The sequence below is a fragment of the Ambystoma mexicanum genome, chromosome 5q (assembly GCF_040938575.1).
Source record: "Ambystoma mexicanum isolate Mex_15411 chromosome 5q, UKY_AmexF1_1, whole genome shotgun sequence".
Lineage (NCBI taxonomy): Eukaryota > Metazoa > Chordata > Amphibia > Caudata > Ambystomatidae > Ambystoma > Ambystoma mexicanum.
In genome coordinates this window covers 286,429,400-286,445,026 of record NC_090933.1, presented here as the reverse complement: position 1 = coordinate 286,445,026, position 15,627 = coordinate 286,429,400, and the positions used below count along the sequence as shown (strand labels likewise).

Below are 15,627 nucleotides of genomic sequence, written 5' to 3'. Positions count from 1 at the left end.
AGCGCTCTGGCTTGCCTCCTGTTCCCACTTCCTCGGATGAAGCCTGGTTCCTTTTATAAAGTATTACTGATCGAATTGACTACTCATTGACGAATGTGTTCTACTACTCGGAAGCAATGGCTCCTTTCAAAACGTAATCCCTCAACTACAAGAAAAAAAATGCTTACTTGTTGGGAAGGGGCGACGATCATCCCAGACACCCAAGCGGTTTCGGATGAGACAAAGGCATGGAAGTGAACAGTAGCAGCCCCAGGAGGGTACAGTGGGGTGGCGAGGAGGGGGGTGTGGCGACAGGGGCTAATGCACGGGGAGGGTAGTGCATGCTGTGGGTTTAGAGCACATTGGGAATCAAACGCCATCTTCGATAATAGCGGCCATATTGAAATCGAGGCCTAACTCTGCACTGCAGCCAGAACTGCAGGCCTAGGCCACAAACATGGACATAAGAGTATGCATGCGAAAATAGGTTGCATTATGGGCAGCGGTGAGAAAGGCCAGAGCTGCAGGGATTCATAGACCTTTCATTGTCTCATGTGAACAGCATTTCATATCCTAGGAGGAATGCGCCCTGCAAGGCGACAAAGGGGTTGAGAGCTCCCTGCGAAAAGGGATACAAAGAGAAGGAGTGCACAAGCCTTTGACCTTCCCTCAATCCCAGCTCTAAATAAAAGCGCCAAGCTGCCCCTGTCCCAAGACTACAGATTTGCAAGGACCACTGACCAGACGTGTCTGGAATCGAGTTGGGGTTTGTCAGTTACAATGACCTCGAAGTATCCTCTTAGACCTTGTCTGCAGTACCAGGTATCATTGGGTCATAGATAAAGAATATATTGTCTTTTCTTCGCATAACAAGCAATTATCTGTAGCCTCATGCCTGAAGACGTGCTAGAAGAAAGCCACGTGGATGGACAGATGGGACTGAGACCAATAGCCTGGCATCCCTTATGGAACAGGTTGCCCATGTATAGGGTCGCGCCAACCGGCCACTCTGAGTTGTAACTTATGTCACTGATAACGTTGTGGGTCTTTTTAATGTTTTCCTTGTACTAATGTTGGAAGAATGTTCTGCAGAAGCAGAGTGCTTTTCAGGTGCATCTTTATGGAAATAAACCTTGTTCTCCTTGCAAGATTTGTGCTGGGCCTTTTTTCCCCTAGTGGGTTGCATTTTTTCTGGTGTGAACGTTGAGGGGCTTCTAAAAAATGCTAATTCTTGATTGTAATGATGCAATTCCAAATAATGTCGTTTTGCAATGATACTTTGACTCTTTTGAGCTTTCCTTCAATATTTCGAACAGCCTTTTCCTTTGCTTTCCCCCCTGTTAAAAAGCAAAGCAGCTTAACCCATAAAAGTTAGTCAAATGTTCAGAATTGTACTGCACTTTAGAGCTGAAAAATGTTTCTTGGTATTATTGGTATGTTGGCATTTTGTAGTAGTGGTTGTTGCCTCGCAGAGTTGCAGCAGATCGTGAACAGTGACCTAAAAAGGCCCATTATTGTTACTTTGTAACAGGAGCCATGTACTCACCGGCGGGCATGGCTCCTTTGGGAAAGATGGTTGCATTTTTAAGTCTAATGCACTTACAAATCTGTGTACGTTCTCCACACTGCCAACGGTGGTTAAACTAATGTTTTAAAATAAAATGAGCTATACCAGTATAAAAAGGGTCAGAGTCTGTAAAGTTAATACAATCTATTTTGTCACACATACAAATGAGCAGAACAACAAACCAGCTGTATAAAAAATCGCATATTTCTGAGACTAGACGCAACCTACACTGGCTCCCAGTAGAGCACCGAATTTCCCTCAAAACTCTGGCCCTCACACACAAAGCCAGGGCCAACCTTGCACCAGCCTACCTTACCAACCAACTTACACCTCATACATCAACAAGACCACTTAGAGCAGCTCAAGCTAACACTATGTCGATACCGAGATTCAAACTTCATAACGCGGGTGGAGCTAGCTTCTCCGTACAAGCTTCGAAACTATGGAACACACTCCCCGCGCTCCTTAGGTCAGAACCCTCATTTAACCTATTTAAACGCAACACGAAGCGTTGGCTTCACAACATGGACTCGATGACAGCCTAATCCTCCAGAGCCCAGAACTACTGACGGTATTTTTCAAATTAATGTACTTATTTCAGACTATGCATGTATGTATCAGTAATACTAGTATGTACCTAACTGTAACTGTAACGTTTAGACTGTGTATGTATCTGTAATACTAAGTATGTATCTATCTGTAACTGTAACGTAACCCTTGATTATTGCACTCAACTGTAACCAGATCTAACTTACGCGCCCGTATGTCCCCGGGCCTGGCTGCGCTTTATAAATAAATAAATACAAATACAAATACAAATACAAATGAAAGTGCACAGGTTTTTTTTAATGGCATTATCCCCCCCGAAGAGGAAATCTGAGGTCCTGACAGCCAATCAAGATTCAGGGCTTCAAGGGAATTATCACTGGTATCCTGATTCCTGTCCAGACCTCAGACACCAGAGTGCCTCATTCTCCCTGCTCACATGCCCACAAGCCCGTGTTCTTACCTGCCTTTTCTGCTCTTTCCCTGTCTGCTCTGCCTCCGACGTCTCCCCGCTTTCCTCTCGGAAGTACCATCAAAATAAAAGATGGGTGTTGGGTAAGAATGTGTAGAGTCCAACTGGTGCGGGACTTTACAAGACTCATCTCTTGGCATTAGGTAACCCATCTTTTAACCCATCATGTTGCAAGCCACAATACAAGATGAATACGGGACCAGCATGATTAAGGGCCTCCATGAGTAGAAGATGCAAAGGAAATCCAGCATGAGAGCTGAGAAAGGGTGACGCACTGTGAATAAATTAAGTCCATAAAAGTCAAATCCAGCATTGGCCACAAGACAGTGATGGTGAAACCAGAATGTATCAGGACAGACGTAGGCTGGAGGGGGGCACTGGGAGGAGCCGGGTAGAAGAATCAAGCAAAACAGGCAACACCTGTGTGTGAGAAGGGGGGGGGACAAGGTAACATCACGGGGGGAACCAGAGGGGGTGGGGATGGCCTGTGGAGACAGAGTGTGTAAACACATGTTGGTGCATTCTAACCTGCTGACTGAACATGGGGCCGCTTTACATTAAGGAGAAATTAGTCATTGTCCTGGATTACAAACAGTAGCTGTACTTTATGGTAGTTTAAGTGACAGAGAGAGTAGGAGCCTTTGTGACCAGGACGATACCTTTTTGTTTTGACTCACACAGATTTACTGATAAGTACCCAAGTTTCTTTAGTTTAGGTCGGAAAGCCCCCCGCTTAGAGTTAGGGATAGATGGGTTTGGTTTTCATTTAATAAAAGTCTATAGCAACCACTATTGCACCACTTGGTCAATCTCGTCATTCCTTGTCACCACAATAGGCACAAAAAGAACAAGTTACTCTCTTACCTGGTAATGTTCTTTCGATGGGATGGTCCGACGACGTATTCCATATCTATGACAGTAATCACCACAGCTGCGCTGCTTTGGAAAATCTTTCGGCGTCTGCGTCCTGCGTCGATGACGTCGATACGCCGTCCTAGAGGACCTCCTCCGACGGCCGACGTCACCAGATGTTATAAGTAGGATGCACAACGCCCGTAGCCTCAGTTGTAGTTTTTTCCCCAGAACGTGTGGTACCAATCGTCTGCCAGTATGACCACAGAAAGCCTTGCGGAAACGTAAGCTGCAATCGCATAAGAAATTCTGTAGCGGGGAAGGCAGGGAGGGAGCGATATGGAATACGTCGTCGGACCATACCATCGAAAGAACGTTACCAGGTAAGAGAGTAACTTGTTCTTCGAGGGGATTGGGTCCTCCGACGTATTCCATATCTATGACAGACTCCCAAAGCAGTACCAATGTAAGGAGGTGGGAAAAGAATTTAGAATATACAAAGGCCAGATCCTTCCCACAGATAGAATCGAGGGAGTAGTGATGTACAAAAGTATGTACCAAAGCCCAGGTGGCTGCATCACAGATGTTACGAATAGGAACACCCTGCTGCAAGGCAGTAGAGGCAGCCATACCCCTAGTTGAAAGGCCCGTAAGCCAACTGGAGGGTCCTTACCCGCCAAGCGGTAACACTCAGAAATTGCCAAGATTATCCATCAAGACAAGGTCTGCTTCGTGACCGCTTCACCCAAACGCCTTCCAGCGTAACCAATAAAGAGTTGATCGTCCACTCTGACCGGGGACATGCGTGAAATGTAGAAGCTTAAAGCTCTCCTAGGATCCAGCCTATGGAGCCTCTCCTCTTCCTTACCAGGATGTGGAGGAGGATAAAATGCCGGAAGAATAACTTTCTGGCTTAAATGGAATTCCGAGATCACCTTCGGAAGAAAAGAAGGACAAACTCTAAGGACAACCCTGTCCTTATGCAACACAGTGAAGGCTGGCTTAACTGAAAGTGCCTGTAACTCACTCACTCTGCGAGCGGAAGTGACCGCAACTAAAAATATAGGTTTAAGGGTTAACAGTCTCAAAGGACAAGAATGCAAAGGCTCAAATGGAGCACCCATTAGAAACTTGAGAACAAGGTTCAGATCCCAACCTGGCACCTGGAAAGGTGACGGAGGGAAAACATGAGTGAGCCCTTTCAAAAACTGAGAAATTAAAGGGATTTTAAAATAAGAACACTCTTCAGACGAGCGCTTAAATATAGATAGCGCCGCCAGGTAACCTTTACCCACTTGCAGGCCCCTGTGGGCCAAAGAAAGCAAAAAAGAGAACCATAGGAATGTCGCATGAAAAAGGATCCACATTCTTAACCCTGCACCAGTCGCAGAACTTTCTCCACCAGCAACGGTACAGGGATTATGTTGCTGGCCTTCTGGCCGAAAGCAACACCTCCATCATGTCTTCCGGGAGGTCCCAATCCTTATACCTCAACCTTTCAGAAGCCAAGCGTGAAGGTTGAGGGATCTGACCTCTGGATGGAGAACCTGACCCCCCTCCCGTGAGAGCAGATCGTCTCAGTAGGGAAGACGATGTGGAGGGCAGATAGACAAGTCTCCACCACGTCCTCCGGGCCCATGCCGGTGCAATGAGGATCATCCGGGAACCGAACCTCCGCAGCACTTGTGGGATGACGGGGACTGGAGGAAATGCGTACAGCAGTGGGAAAGACCACCCCACCACGAACGCGCCTCCTAAGGCTCCTCTTGGAGGAAATTCCCGCGAGCAGAACCTTTCACACTTCCGGTTGACACTGGAGGTGAAGAGATCCACTTGAGGGGTCCCCCCCTAAAGGGCGAAGATCTCCAGGAGAATCTCCTGAGCCAGCTCCCACTCGTAAGAGATCGCGCTCTGCCTGCTCAGAGCATCCGCTGTCACGTTTTCGTCTCCGGCCAGATGAACTGCCAAGATCGAAATTTCCTGCTGGATGGCCCAGAACCAGAGCTGCATTGCCTTCCTGCACAGAGGAAGTGACCCTGCCCCCCCCTTTTTGTTGAGGTAGTGCATGGCCACTGTGTTGTCCGTCAGGATCAGGACATTCTTTCCTCGCACAGTCGGCAGAAAAGCCTTCAGGGCAAGCCTGACCGCCTTCAGCTCCAACAGATTGATTTGGAGACTGGACTCCGACGGAGACCAACGACCGCTGACTGTCAACTCATTGGCATGACCTCCCCATCCCGTGAGGGATGCGTCCGTCATGATTGTCACTTCCGGCCAAGTTAGCCAAAATGAAGCCCCCCTCATCAGATTGCCTTCGTCGGTCCACCACAGAAGGTCCTGGGCAACCGAGGGCGGCACCTGAACAGGGTCTGACATCCTGCCGGAGGACTGTGACCACTGCATCTTGAGGGCCCACTGCAAAGATGTCATCCGCAGTCGAGCCTCTGGCACCAGAAGAATGCAGGATGCCATGAGACCGAGCAGCCTCAAGAACTCGAACGCTGGGAGACTCTGGGCATGTCGAAACTTGTGTACCATCCGCTGAATGTGAAGAGCCCTCACCTGGGGAGGAAAACACTGCCCCAGGGACGTGTCTAGCACTGCTCCGATGTACTGGAGCCGCTGAGTTGGCGTCAAGTGGGACTTCTTTAAATTGAGGGAGAAGCCCAACCTGTGGAGGGAGCGGCAGGTGACGGACAGATGATCCAGGACTTGCTCGGGAGAGCTCGCCCTGATCAACCAGTCGTCCAGGTAGGGGTAGACATGAATCCCCCCTTACCTGAGATGCGCTGCCACCACCAGCATGAGCTTGGTGAAAACCCTCTGGCGGAGGTCAATCCGAACGGCAGGACCCGAAACTGAAAGTGCGAGTCACCAACCACGAACCTCAGGTATTTCTTGTGCTTTGGATGGATCGGCACATGAAAATAGGCATCCTTGAGGTCGAGAGACACCAACCAGTCTTGAATTTGAAGGGCCTGGAGGACTTGAGAAAGAGTTACCATCTTGAACTTGTCCTTCCTGAGGAGTCTGTTCAAACCACGCAGGTCCATGATGGGTCTCAATCCCCAGTCTTTCTTCGAAATCAAAAAATAAGGGGAATACCATCCCTTGTTCCTCTCTGCTACAGGCACCAGTTCTATGGCGCCTTTCTCCAGCAGGGCTTGAATTTCTTGCGCAAGGAGCGGATCCGGACTCTTCAAAGAGAGATTCCCTGGTGGATTGTCGCGAGGCCTCTGCCGGAAAGGAAGACAGTAGCCGTGGGCTACGATCTCCAGAACCCACACATCTGAAGTAATGGAACGCCATTCTACAAGATGCTGCGCCAGCCTTCCCCCAACCGGTGAAGCATGGGCCACATGACTGAGTGGTAGCGGCTGCGGCATTGCCTGAGGACCAAGAGGCAACAGCTTGCACGGCCTTGGCCCCTCGTGTACCTTGTTTTCCACCTCTGGCACGCCTACGGTTGCCCCTTTGACTTGCAGCTCCTCTCGCTTTACTAAAGGATGAGTAATAACGAAAGGAACCCCCCCTCCATTGCAGTCCCCTAGGACGAAAAGGCGGAGGTTGGCGTACTGCAGCTCCCAACGATTTCGCTGCAGCTTTTGAGGTCTACAAACTTTCAAGGCTCTCGTCAGCCTTGCTGCCAAAAAAATGTTCTCCATCAAAGGGCATGTTGAGGAGCCTGGCTTGCACATCAGGAGCAAACCCAGACTTCCTCAACCACGCAAACCTGCGTATCACGGTGCCTGCTGCCATGGAGCGGCTGACACAGTCTGCCATGTCCAAACCCGACTGAACGGACTCACGCATGGCGTCCTTGCCATCCTCAATAACAGCAAGAAAACCACCCTGTTCGTCCCCTTCGGGAATATGTTCAGCCGCTAAGGAGATACAGTTCCATAGAGTGTGCGTGAAACGAGACAAGGCACATACGGAGTTGGCAGCATGAATCAGCATACCCCCTGCAGAAAACATTTTCTTCGCCCAGCCATCAAAATGTTTGTCGTCCCTATCAGGAGGGATGGTAGGATACGACGCCTGCTTAGCTGGGGCCGCAGCCGCCTGCACCACCAAACTCTCCGGAGTGGGGTGCGTGGTCAAGTAGCAGGGGTCACTACTGGCTGGGCGGTATTTTCGCAGCAAAGACTTGCTCACTGCCGGGAGACTCTCCGGAGCAGTCCAAGCTGCCGCCACCCTTCTTTGCAGAGCCATGTGAAATGGCAGAACCGGGTGAGTGGGTGGACCCTGATCGAGGATATCCGTAAGGTCATCCTGAAAAAAACTCAACCGGGGGCGCCGACCACCCCAAGTAGTCTGTGACCCTCGACATAAGGCGGCGATACGATGACTCGGCATGGATGCCAGGCTCAGGCCTACAGAACTCCACCTCCGGAGAGGTGTCCAGACCACTGGCGTCATGCAATGATTGACGCAGGTCCTCAAACTGGCTATGACCAGAAATAATCTCATCTGGTACCGTACGAGGAACCAACCCCTCTTCAGAACCCTCTTCCACCTCTGAAATATAATCCACAGGCTGGAAAGTGGGCATTGAGTAAGGGAGGAAGCCATGTTTAACCTTGGCCAGAGCCTTCCTCACAGGATCCACCGTGCCAGGGGGAACCTCCAACACCACAGCCTCGAAAGGCATCGAGGGCGCGAGAGAAATAGCGTTGACGTCGAGCGCGGCGCCGACAGCATCGAAGGACTCGACACATGCCTCGAGGGCGGAGCCCCGAGCGTGTCCTTCGACAGCCTGGGCACCAATGGCGTTGACGACTTCCTCGGAGGCGGAGCCTCGAGAGAGTCCGTCGACGGCCTCTGCGCCACCAGCGTTGACGTCTTAAGACTTCACAGGTGTACACGGGCTCGAGCGCTTCGAGGACCGGTACCTGGAACGGGCATGACTAGAACGATTCCCCTTGTCCGAGCGGGACCTCTCCCGCGAATCGTGCCGACCACCGGAGCCCGAAGGCGTACGACCGGTGTCTCTAGTATGGTCACGGCGAACCCTCTTGGAGGCGCGGACGGACCGGAGCCCTGCGACTCAAGAATCGCCAACATTGTCTTCCCGAAGGAAGCCCATTCCTCCGGAGAGGAACGCTTGGTAGGGCAAGAAAGCCGCTGACGGGCGGAGTCCTCGGACGAGGACGGGGAAGGCGACCGATGACAGCGCTTCCAGGAGTGCCTCGAAGAGGCAGAGGGGTAGCGGGACCCACTCAGGGACCGAGACCCCCTAGACTTATGACTACGATGCAGAGAGTCGCCCCTCGAATCGTCCATCGAAAGCCCAGTGGACCTCACCTTCCAGGGCTTGGACACCTTACCGACCGACAGATACTTCTTACGTTCCTGCAAAGCCTTGGACGTAAGCGACTGGCAGTCGACACAATCATCCGTGTCGTGGGCCTCCCCGAGGCACCAGAGGCAGGCGTTGTGCGAATCCGTCACCGACATCTTGGACCTGCATACCCCACACTTCTTGAAGCCCGGACGCGGGGTGGAAGAAGAGGAAGACATCCCGTAGAATTCCCAAAACGAACAGGTTTGAAAAACCGAAAGAACAGACACCCCAAACGGTTGAGGCGTACCGAGATCCCGAAGTGAACACGTTCGCGGAAAAAACGGAACTGAGGCTACGGGTGTCGTGCGTCCTACTTATAACATCTGGTGACGTCGGCCGTCGGAGGAGGTCCTCGAGGACGGCGTATCGACGTCATCGACGCAGGATGCAGACGCCGAAAGATTTTCCGAAGCAGCACAGCTGTGGTGATTACTGTCATCGATATGGAATACGTCAGAGGACCCAATCCCCTCGAAATGTGTGCGCTGTCTAGGGCATGCTGCAGGGCATATCTTTGTATGCCAATGGCTTTGCTTCCCTCCGAGTGGAGCTCTCAGCCTAAACCAAAAGACCCGAAAACAAAAAAATACATAGAGAATTCAGTGACTCTGGGAATCATATGTCCTGAGTCCCAGTTAAGCTCAAATATTTTAAAACTGGGTATAACATGAGGAAGCAAGACCACATATATCCCCTGGTCCTCATTCCAAAATGACATTAGATGGTGTGACAGGATCATGCAATTGACCATATAGCTGGTCAGATAGCACAGCGAGCCAAGCGCTCGCCCCCGATATCTGTGTGCAGCCTGCTGTGGCAAGTTTGAATCCCAGCAGGGTCAACTCAGCCTTTCATTCTTCCGAGGTCGACGAAATGAGTACCACTCTGTGGGATAATAATGTCTTCTGTTATTTGAACAATCTGAGACTTATGGGTGTGTAGCGCTATATAAGAAATACATTATCATCATCAGGCGTAAACTGGGACCGTTCCCAACCTTAGGTAGGCAACTGTGAATAATCCAAGCAGTTTATCACCTCTCGCTTAACTCCCTCCTCAAGGGGACAGGGCAAGAATGATCCCTCTAGAGGAGACTTCCCCTTAGGGGACAGGAATACCCAAGATAGGGACTTAAATAATCATCTTCTCCCCTCTTCTACACCAACAAGTGTATGCGCTATGTAGGAGCGAACGTGTATGATAACCCTATGAGCACTTTAATACCTCGCTGTGCTTCTGACCAAACCATAACTCCGTCCTTATAAGAAACCAGAGAAAGATGTAACTAACAGCCTTTTGGACGCAATTCATCCATAGAGCCAATCGAATTGAGAATCTATGAAGCCCAGAGTGTTCAAATACGTCCCGGCACCCACATGAGATGTGGTCAGCAAGAGAAATAGAAATCTAGACAATCCCTCCTTGGCCACTTCGAGCGCAGCAAGGCCTCAGAAATGGGAAACTGGAACTGTCTAGCACTGATGCAAGAGCAGAGAACCTTGGCGGGCCGAGGAGGGGCCATGAGGAGGAGCCACTCGCAGTTCCTCACACATAAAAACTGGGAAAGAAGAGAGACCACCAACCGAAGTGGAGCCCATTGACGAGTCACGTAAACAGGCTGTGCAGAGAGAGTAATGCCAGAGACAGTACACAACACTTGCAATGAGCACTGCACATAAATATGTACCCGGTGGCTCAGGCACCACAGGATGTGGGCAGCAGCACAAGACAGAAAAAAACCAGAGTGGGAAGAACGACCGACAAAAGCCGTGAAGCAGGGAGAGATCAGAATAACCTCAGAGTGGGGAAAGAGAGAAACAAGCACCGGAGCAGGGAAAGAACCGAAAAAACCCCAGGGTAAGGCGAAAGAAAGAGACAAGCCCTGGAGGAGTAAGAGCCGAGAAAACCACAAGTGTCAAGAGAGAAAGAGGAAAGCCCTTGAGTGGGGGAAACACAGTTAAACCCATGAGGACAGAGTGAGACAAGCCCCGGAGCGGGGAAGAGTTCAGACAAGCCCCAGAGTGGGCAGAGGGACTGAGACAAGCTGCAATATGGGGAGAGAATAGAGATAACCCAGAGTGGGGAGAAAGACCAAAACGACCCACATTAGGGGACGGGGCTAGGGACAGAGGAAAGAAAATTTATGAAAATCATGCCTCCTTGTCCATCTCCCGATTCCGACTTACCACACAGCTGAACCCATCATATGCCAGAGTGGGTTCTTCGCCAGAGGCAGAGTGAGGGAAAAGGTAGGACTCCAGTCCCTAAACCATGACCTTGGTACCACTGTATCACACTATGCCTTGCAGCTGCTTATCAGGTGGAAGTGCGCTGCTTTCTTTCAGAACTGCCAGCTCCAGGATGCAGTTAATGTCTAGCCGGGACCTCCATGAGCCAAAGCTCCAACATCATATGTAAATCTCACTGTTTCATGACCTCCAGAACACGAGCAGTGGCACAGATTTCCAGGAACAGGAGGGTACCATGAGCAGCCAGTAGACACTGGTCATAGGCACGAAAAACCTACGAATGCTCACCCAGAGAAGAGGGGTGGAAATAAAGGGGGCTCTTACAAGATTTCCACATAGGGATCCAACTCCTGTGGAAAAGGAATAAACAGATTTTTTCGAGGGGTGAGGTGAGGACAAAGACCAATGAGAAGGGGACAAAGCTATCAAGGAGGAAGGCCCCGGTCTAAAAAAGCTGGATAGCCAAAAAAGTTTAAGCGTCCTCGGGTGAGGGCAGAAAGAGAGGTGGCAAACAGAAAGGCCAGGCAGAAAACAGTTGTAGCACAGTGTCGAAAGACATGTTGGAGATTTTGGGAGGCAGTGAGGAATTGGGTGTGAGAGAGTAGTGCCAAGCATGAGAGTGTGGAGTGACGGTTGAGAGTGATGATTAGAGCGGGTGATGGAGTGAGAGGGGAAGGTACGAGAGAGTGAGAGTAGAGGGAAAGTAGAAGGAAAGATGGCACAGAGAAAGTGTAAGTGGAAGAAAGAGTGGGAGCAAAGGTGAGAGAGGAGACAGTGTAAAGGGTGGATGTGGCAGGAAAAGGAGGGAGGAAAAGGAGGAAGAAAAGGTACAAGGAGGTGAGTGAGAAACATCAAAGGGAGATGGAGAGTGAGAAGAGCAGGATGACAGGAGGGAGGAGTAGGAGAGGGAGTAGAGAAGAAACTAGGAAGAATATAGGACAGGAGAGAGAGCAAAACAAGTAGGTGGGATCAGAGGAGAGGAAGAGGGAAGGAATGAATAGGGAGGGAATAGGGTGTGAGTGAAAGACTAATGGAATTGAGACAGAAGGTGAACCATGTCCCTCAGTGCCCTGGGAAAAATACCAGAATAAGCTTATTTTTTGGATATTTCTAGAGGGAGGGAGGTAGACTTTTAGAACCTCACTTGTAGAAACATATTAAAAGCCAGTAGGATTTATCTTTCACTAGTCCTGATAGGCCATCTTCTGGGCAGTAGAGAAGCCTAGCCTAGGGTAGAGGGAGCCCATGGGAGGTGGAGTCTAGGACTGGATATCCACCTTAGGCCCTCCTGCAATTCAATACTGACCGCCATCTGCAAAGAGATAACCTTGAAAAGATCCAAGCTAATTATGGAGTTTTTCATGACATCTGTGACAATGACATCAACAAGACATTGTAAACTGCACCTGATAAACAGCATATGATTTAAGCACCTAATGTTTGACATAAATGGCTGGGTGTTTGGGCAAGGGGGTGTGTGGACATCTTCAAATGTGTGCCTCTGGGTTTGTGGATCTCAGGGTGGAAGTGATTTTCAGAGTTGAGTATATGTTTAGCTCCGATATCGGTCATTAGTTGGTTTGTGGAATTCGTTTTATGAAATTCGGCAAGTATGTTGAGATGATCTATGGAAACGAGAAGGGAACACATGTGTGCAGCTATCATAGTATGTTTATTTGTTTCACCTTTAGTTTGTCTTACTACATCATCCAAGGAACGATTGATAGCTCTGTATAAGGGTGAATGTGGTGATCAATGGTTTCTCATTTTGTTAACGATATACTGATATGTTGCATGATTAGAAGAGAAAGCAAAATCAGAGTAAGAGCAACAGACCGAACAAGAGAGACACGACGACAGTGAGGAAAACCAACAGAGAGCAATTTGGTCAACCTAAGAATCACACACACACACACACCTACTTACTTACCTGGCCCCCAGATTAGGAAATCACTCTTTTCAACAGACTGTGTTTATCAAACAAAGGAGAACACCGTTTCATACCAGTACATCCGCCATAATATTGTGACAGTTAGCCAGCCACACACCCCTTTGTCCCTGCACAACCTACATGGATTTGGCACAAAGTAGTACATATGATTTAGGATGAGATGTGTCCAATTACAAAGCTCAGCCCACAGAAATGCCCTCCCCATTGAACCTCACATTAAATGGTGACTCCCTGCAAATGCACAGGGGCATAATCCAATCTGCCTGCTCCCAATGAATGCTCTTTATAACCCCAAGATCATGTGGCACACCGAAATCCATACCCCTTTACTTTACACCGCCAATCGAACACTACTTTCTGCATCTGCAAGCACTTCAAAAGAAGCGGGGCAATGAAAACACTGCACAAGAAATTCAAATGCAAAATAATGCAGCATGCACGCACAGTTTATATTCACAATACACCACAATAGTAGCCTATGCTGGAAACCCAAGCTGTCATTTCAGAGTATATATGTAGAAGAGCAAGTTCAAAGAAGTAATCGTCTCCTCCATTATTTCCCATGAAATATGCTATTGTAAAATACTGACCAGAATGAACAGTTGCATCCATTTTTCCAACTTTGACGGGGGCCCCACTGCTTTTCATCTCCAAACCAACTTCATGCCACACTGGTTCCAGTTTCTTGCAGTGCCCACACCAAGGTGCATAGAACTAAAAAGGAAATATACACAGTGTTATTTTGGGAACATAATACTTCTAATTTGTGTATTTTTCATGCTCATATCATGGTCTGCTCTGCATCTCCTAAGAGGGATAGCAAACGTGACATTGCATACTAGCTTACATATATTTATTTCAATTGTGAATGGATCATGGGGGCCAGGGGTATTTCTAAAAGAAAACATGTTCTGTGAACGTCTGTGGCGTTAAGGGAGACTTGTGATTTAAAAAAAACAAAAAGCATATTCGATTGTGTGATATTATAATTTAAATTAAAACTTGATTGAGATGCTAAAGACATGTTGAGTGCCACCTTCTCACTAGCATCCTTTAAGAAACTAAGGGGTGTGTGTGTGTGAATGAGTGTTACACTAACCCATACTCAACCTTGCCCCTCTTCCAAAAATTATCAAATTATCAATTTCTGGGCATTGATGAATATGTTAATATATTTATTTCTTTTAAACTTCTAAAGGCATTTTCCATTTTATTTTTTTGAAAAGTGTTTTTCCAAAGATTAGGCTTATTTTAAAACATGTTTGTAATAAAATCGGCCTCATCGATAGGAAGAGTCCCAATTGTTAACATTGCTAGAATCAGGTTTGCTTCATTGCTAGTAGTGAATCGCCCCAAAAACTATAGTTTTATTGTCCAATTGACTCGTTACTTGTCAAGTGAATGCATTTTGATACGTATGCATGACCCAAACGTGTTCATGCTTTTGTGCAACAGCTAAAAACGTTGTGCTGTGAATATGCAGGGAGGATCAGGGGAAGAGGGGGCGGGGGTACATAAAGTATTTCTTCTATTTAAGCCTGACCTTGATAAAAAAAAATGGGCAGTAACTGTAAGAGCATTATTACGAGTCTGCAGACACTAGGGCTACTGACTGCATAGGCTGACTTTTCTAAGTGGCCCTTGGCACTGGTAAGGGATGCAGGGTGACAATCGCAGCGAGATGCGGGACTAAAGCGGGATTTGCGCCTGTTGATGGAAAAGCCCAGGATGCAATGCACTGAAGAAAACAGTCGATGGCCCTCAAGAGTATCTCCTGGATGGAACCTTTTCAGAAGGACTACGTCATGTGACCAAAGAGAATGCCAGGTACAAGAGACACTAAAGTTTGCCAAGAGGGAGTTTGCTCCCTGAAGCGAGCGTGTGCATCTTGCCACGAACTGTACCCTTTCCTCAGGGCCAAATGTAGAAGAGTGATGAGGGGTTCAATGTCTGCTATGAAAAGTGTGTAAAAGACACTGGGTGGTGCAATTATTTACTGCATTGTAATGTAATCAACAGTCCGTCTCTTGACACACGTTCCGATTTCATTATGTGGCCTCCAACAATACTTCAAACATGGAAGACACTGGGACATATTTAATGCTCAACTCTTCCCATCAAGGGCTCCAATGAGCAGAGGGCTGGCGCACGGAAAGTCACTTGAAGGGCGTGAAATCAAATAAATACATGATAGAAAGTCTCCCCTGCGTTATCACCCGGGCTCATTATGCAGTGACCAGTGAGAATGGCTGAGGTTACTGTTGCCCATTAACATGTACTCATGTCATCCGATTTTATATTGCAGATTTGCTATTCATTTGGGAGCATCACACCACAGAACGTGTTCAATGTTTCTATACCACGGTATTCCGTAAGGAGAACGCCAATTTAAAAATAAAAAATAAAAATCCTGTGTGTGCCAATCTGTGCCAGTAGCATCTCTGGGGCTATAACTGAAGTCCAGAGATTTTCAAACAGGATGTTCATAACAATCTGAACCAAGAAGCGTGAACAGGTGTTCATCTCACACCATCTCCCTCACTGGCGAAAGCTCCACTATTTGCTGTTGCCTTATAGTCTTGTTGACAGCTTTCTAGACATGTGCATGATGTCACATGTATTAATCGACAATCGCAGATGTCCATAAATGGCAACACACTGGAG

General features: G+C 48.4%; 1 protein-coding gene across 1 annotated transcript in view; it reads right to left on the bottom strand.

Moving 5' to 3' along the window:
* TMX3 (thioredoxin related transmembrane protein 3) overlaps window positions 1-15,627 on the bottom strand; it is a 495,045-nt gene that overhangs the window by 345,540 nt on the left and 133,878 nt on the right. Inside the window, exon 4 of the mRNA XM_069620785.1 lies at window positions 13,554-13,677. Coding sequence (XP_069476886.1) covers window positions 13,554-13,677 — 124 coding nt within the window. The remainder of the gene's footprint in view (window positions 1-13,553; window positions 13,678-15,627) is intronic.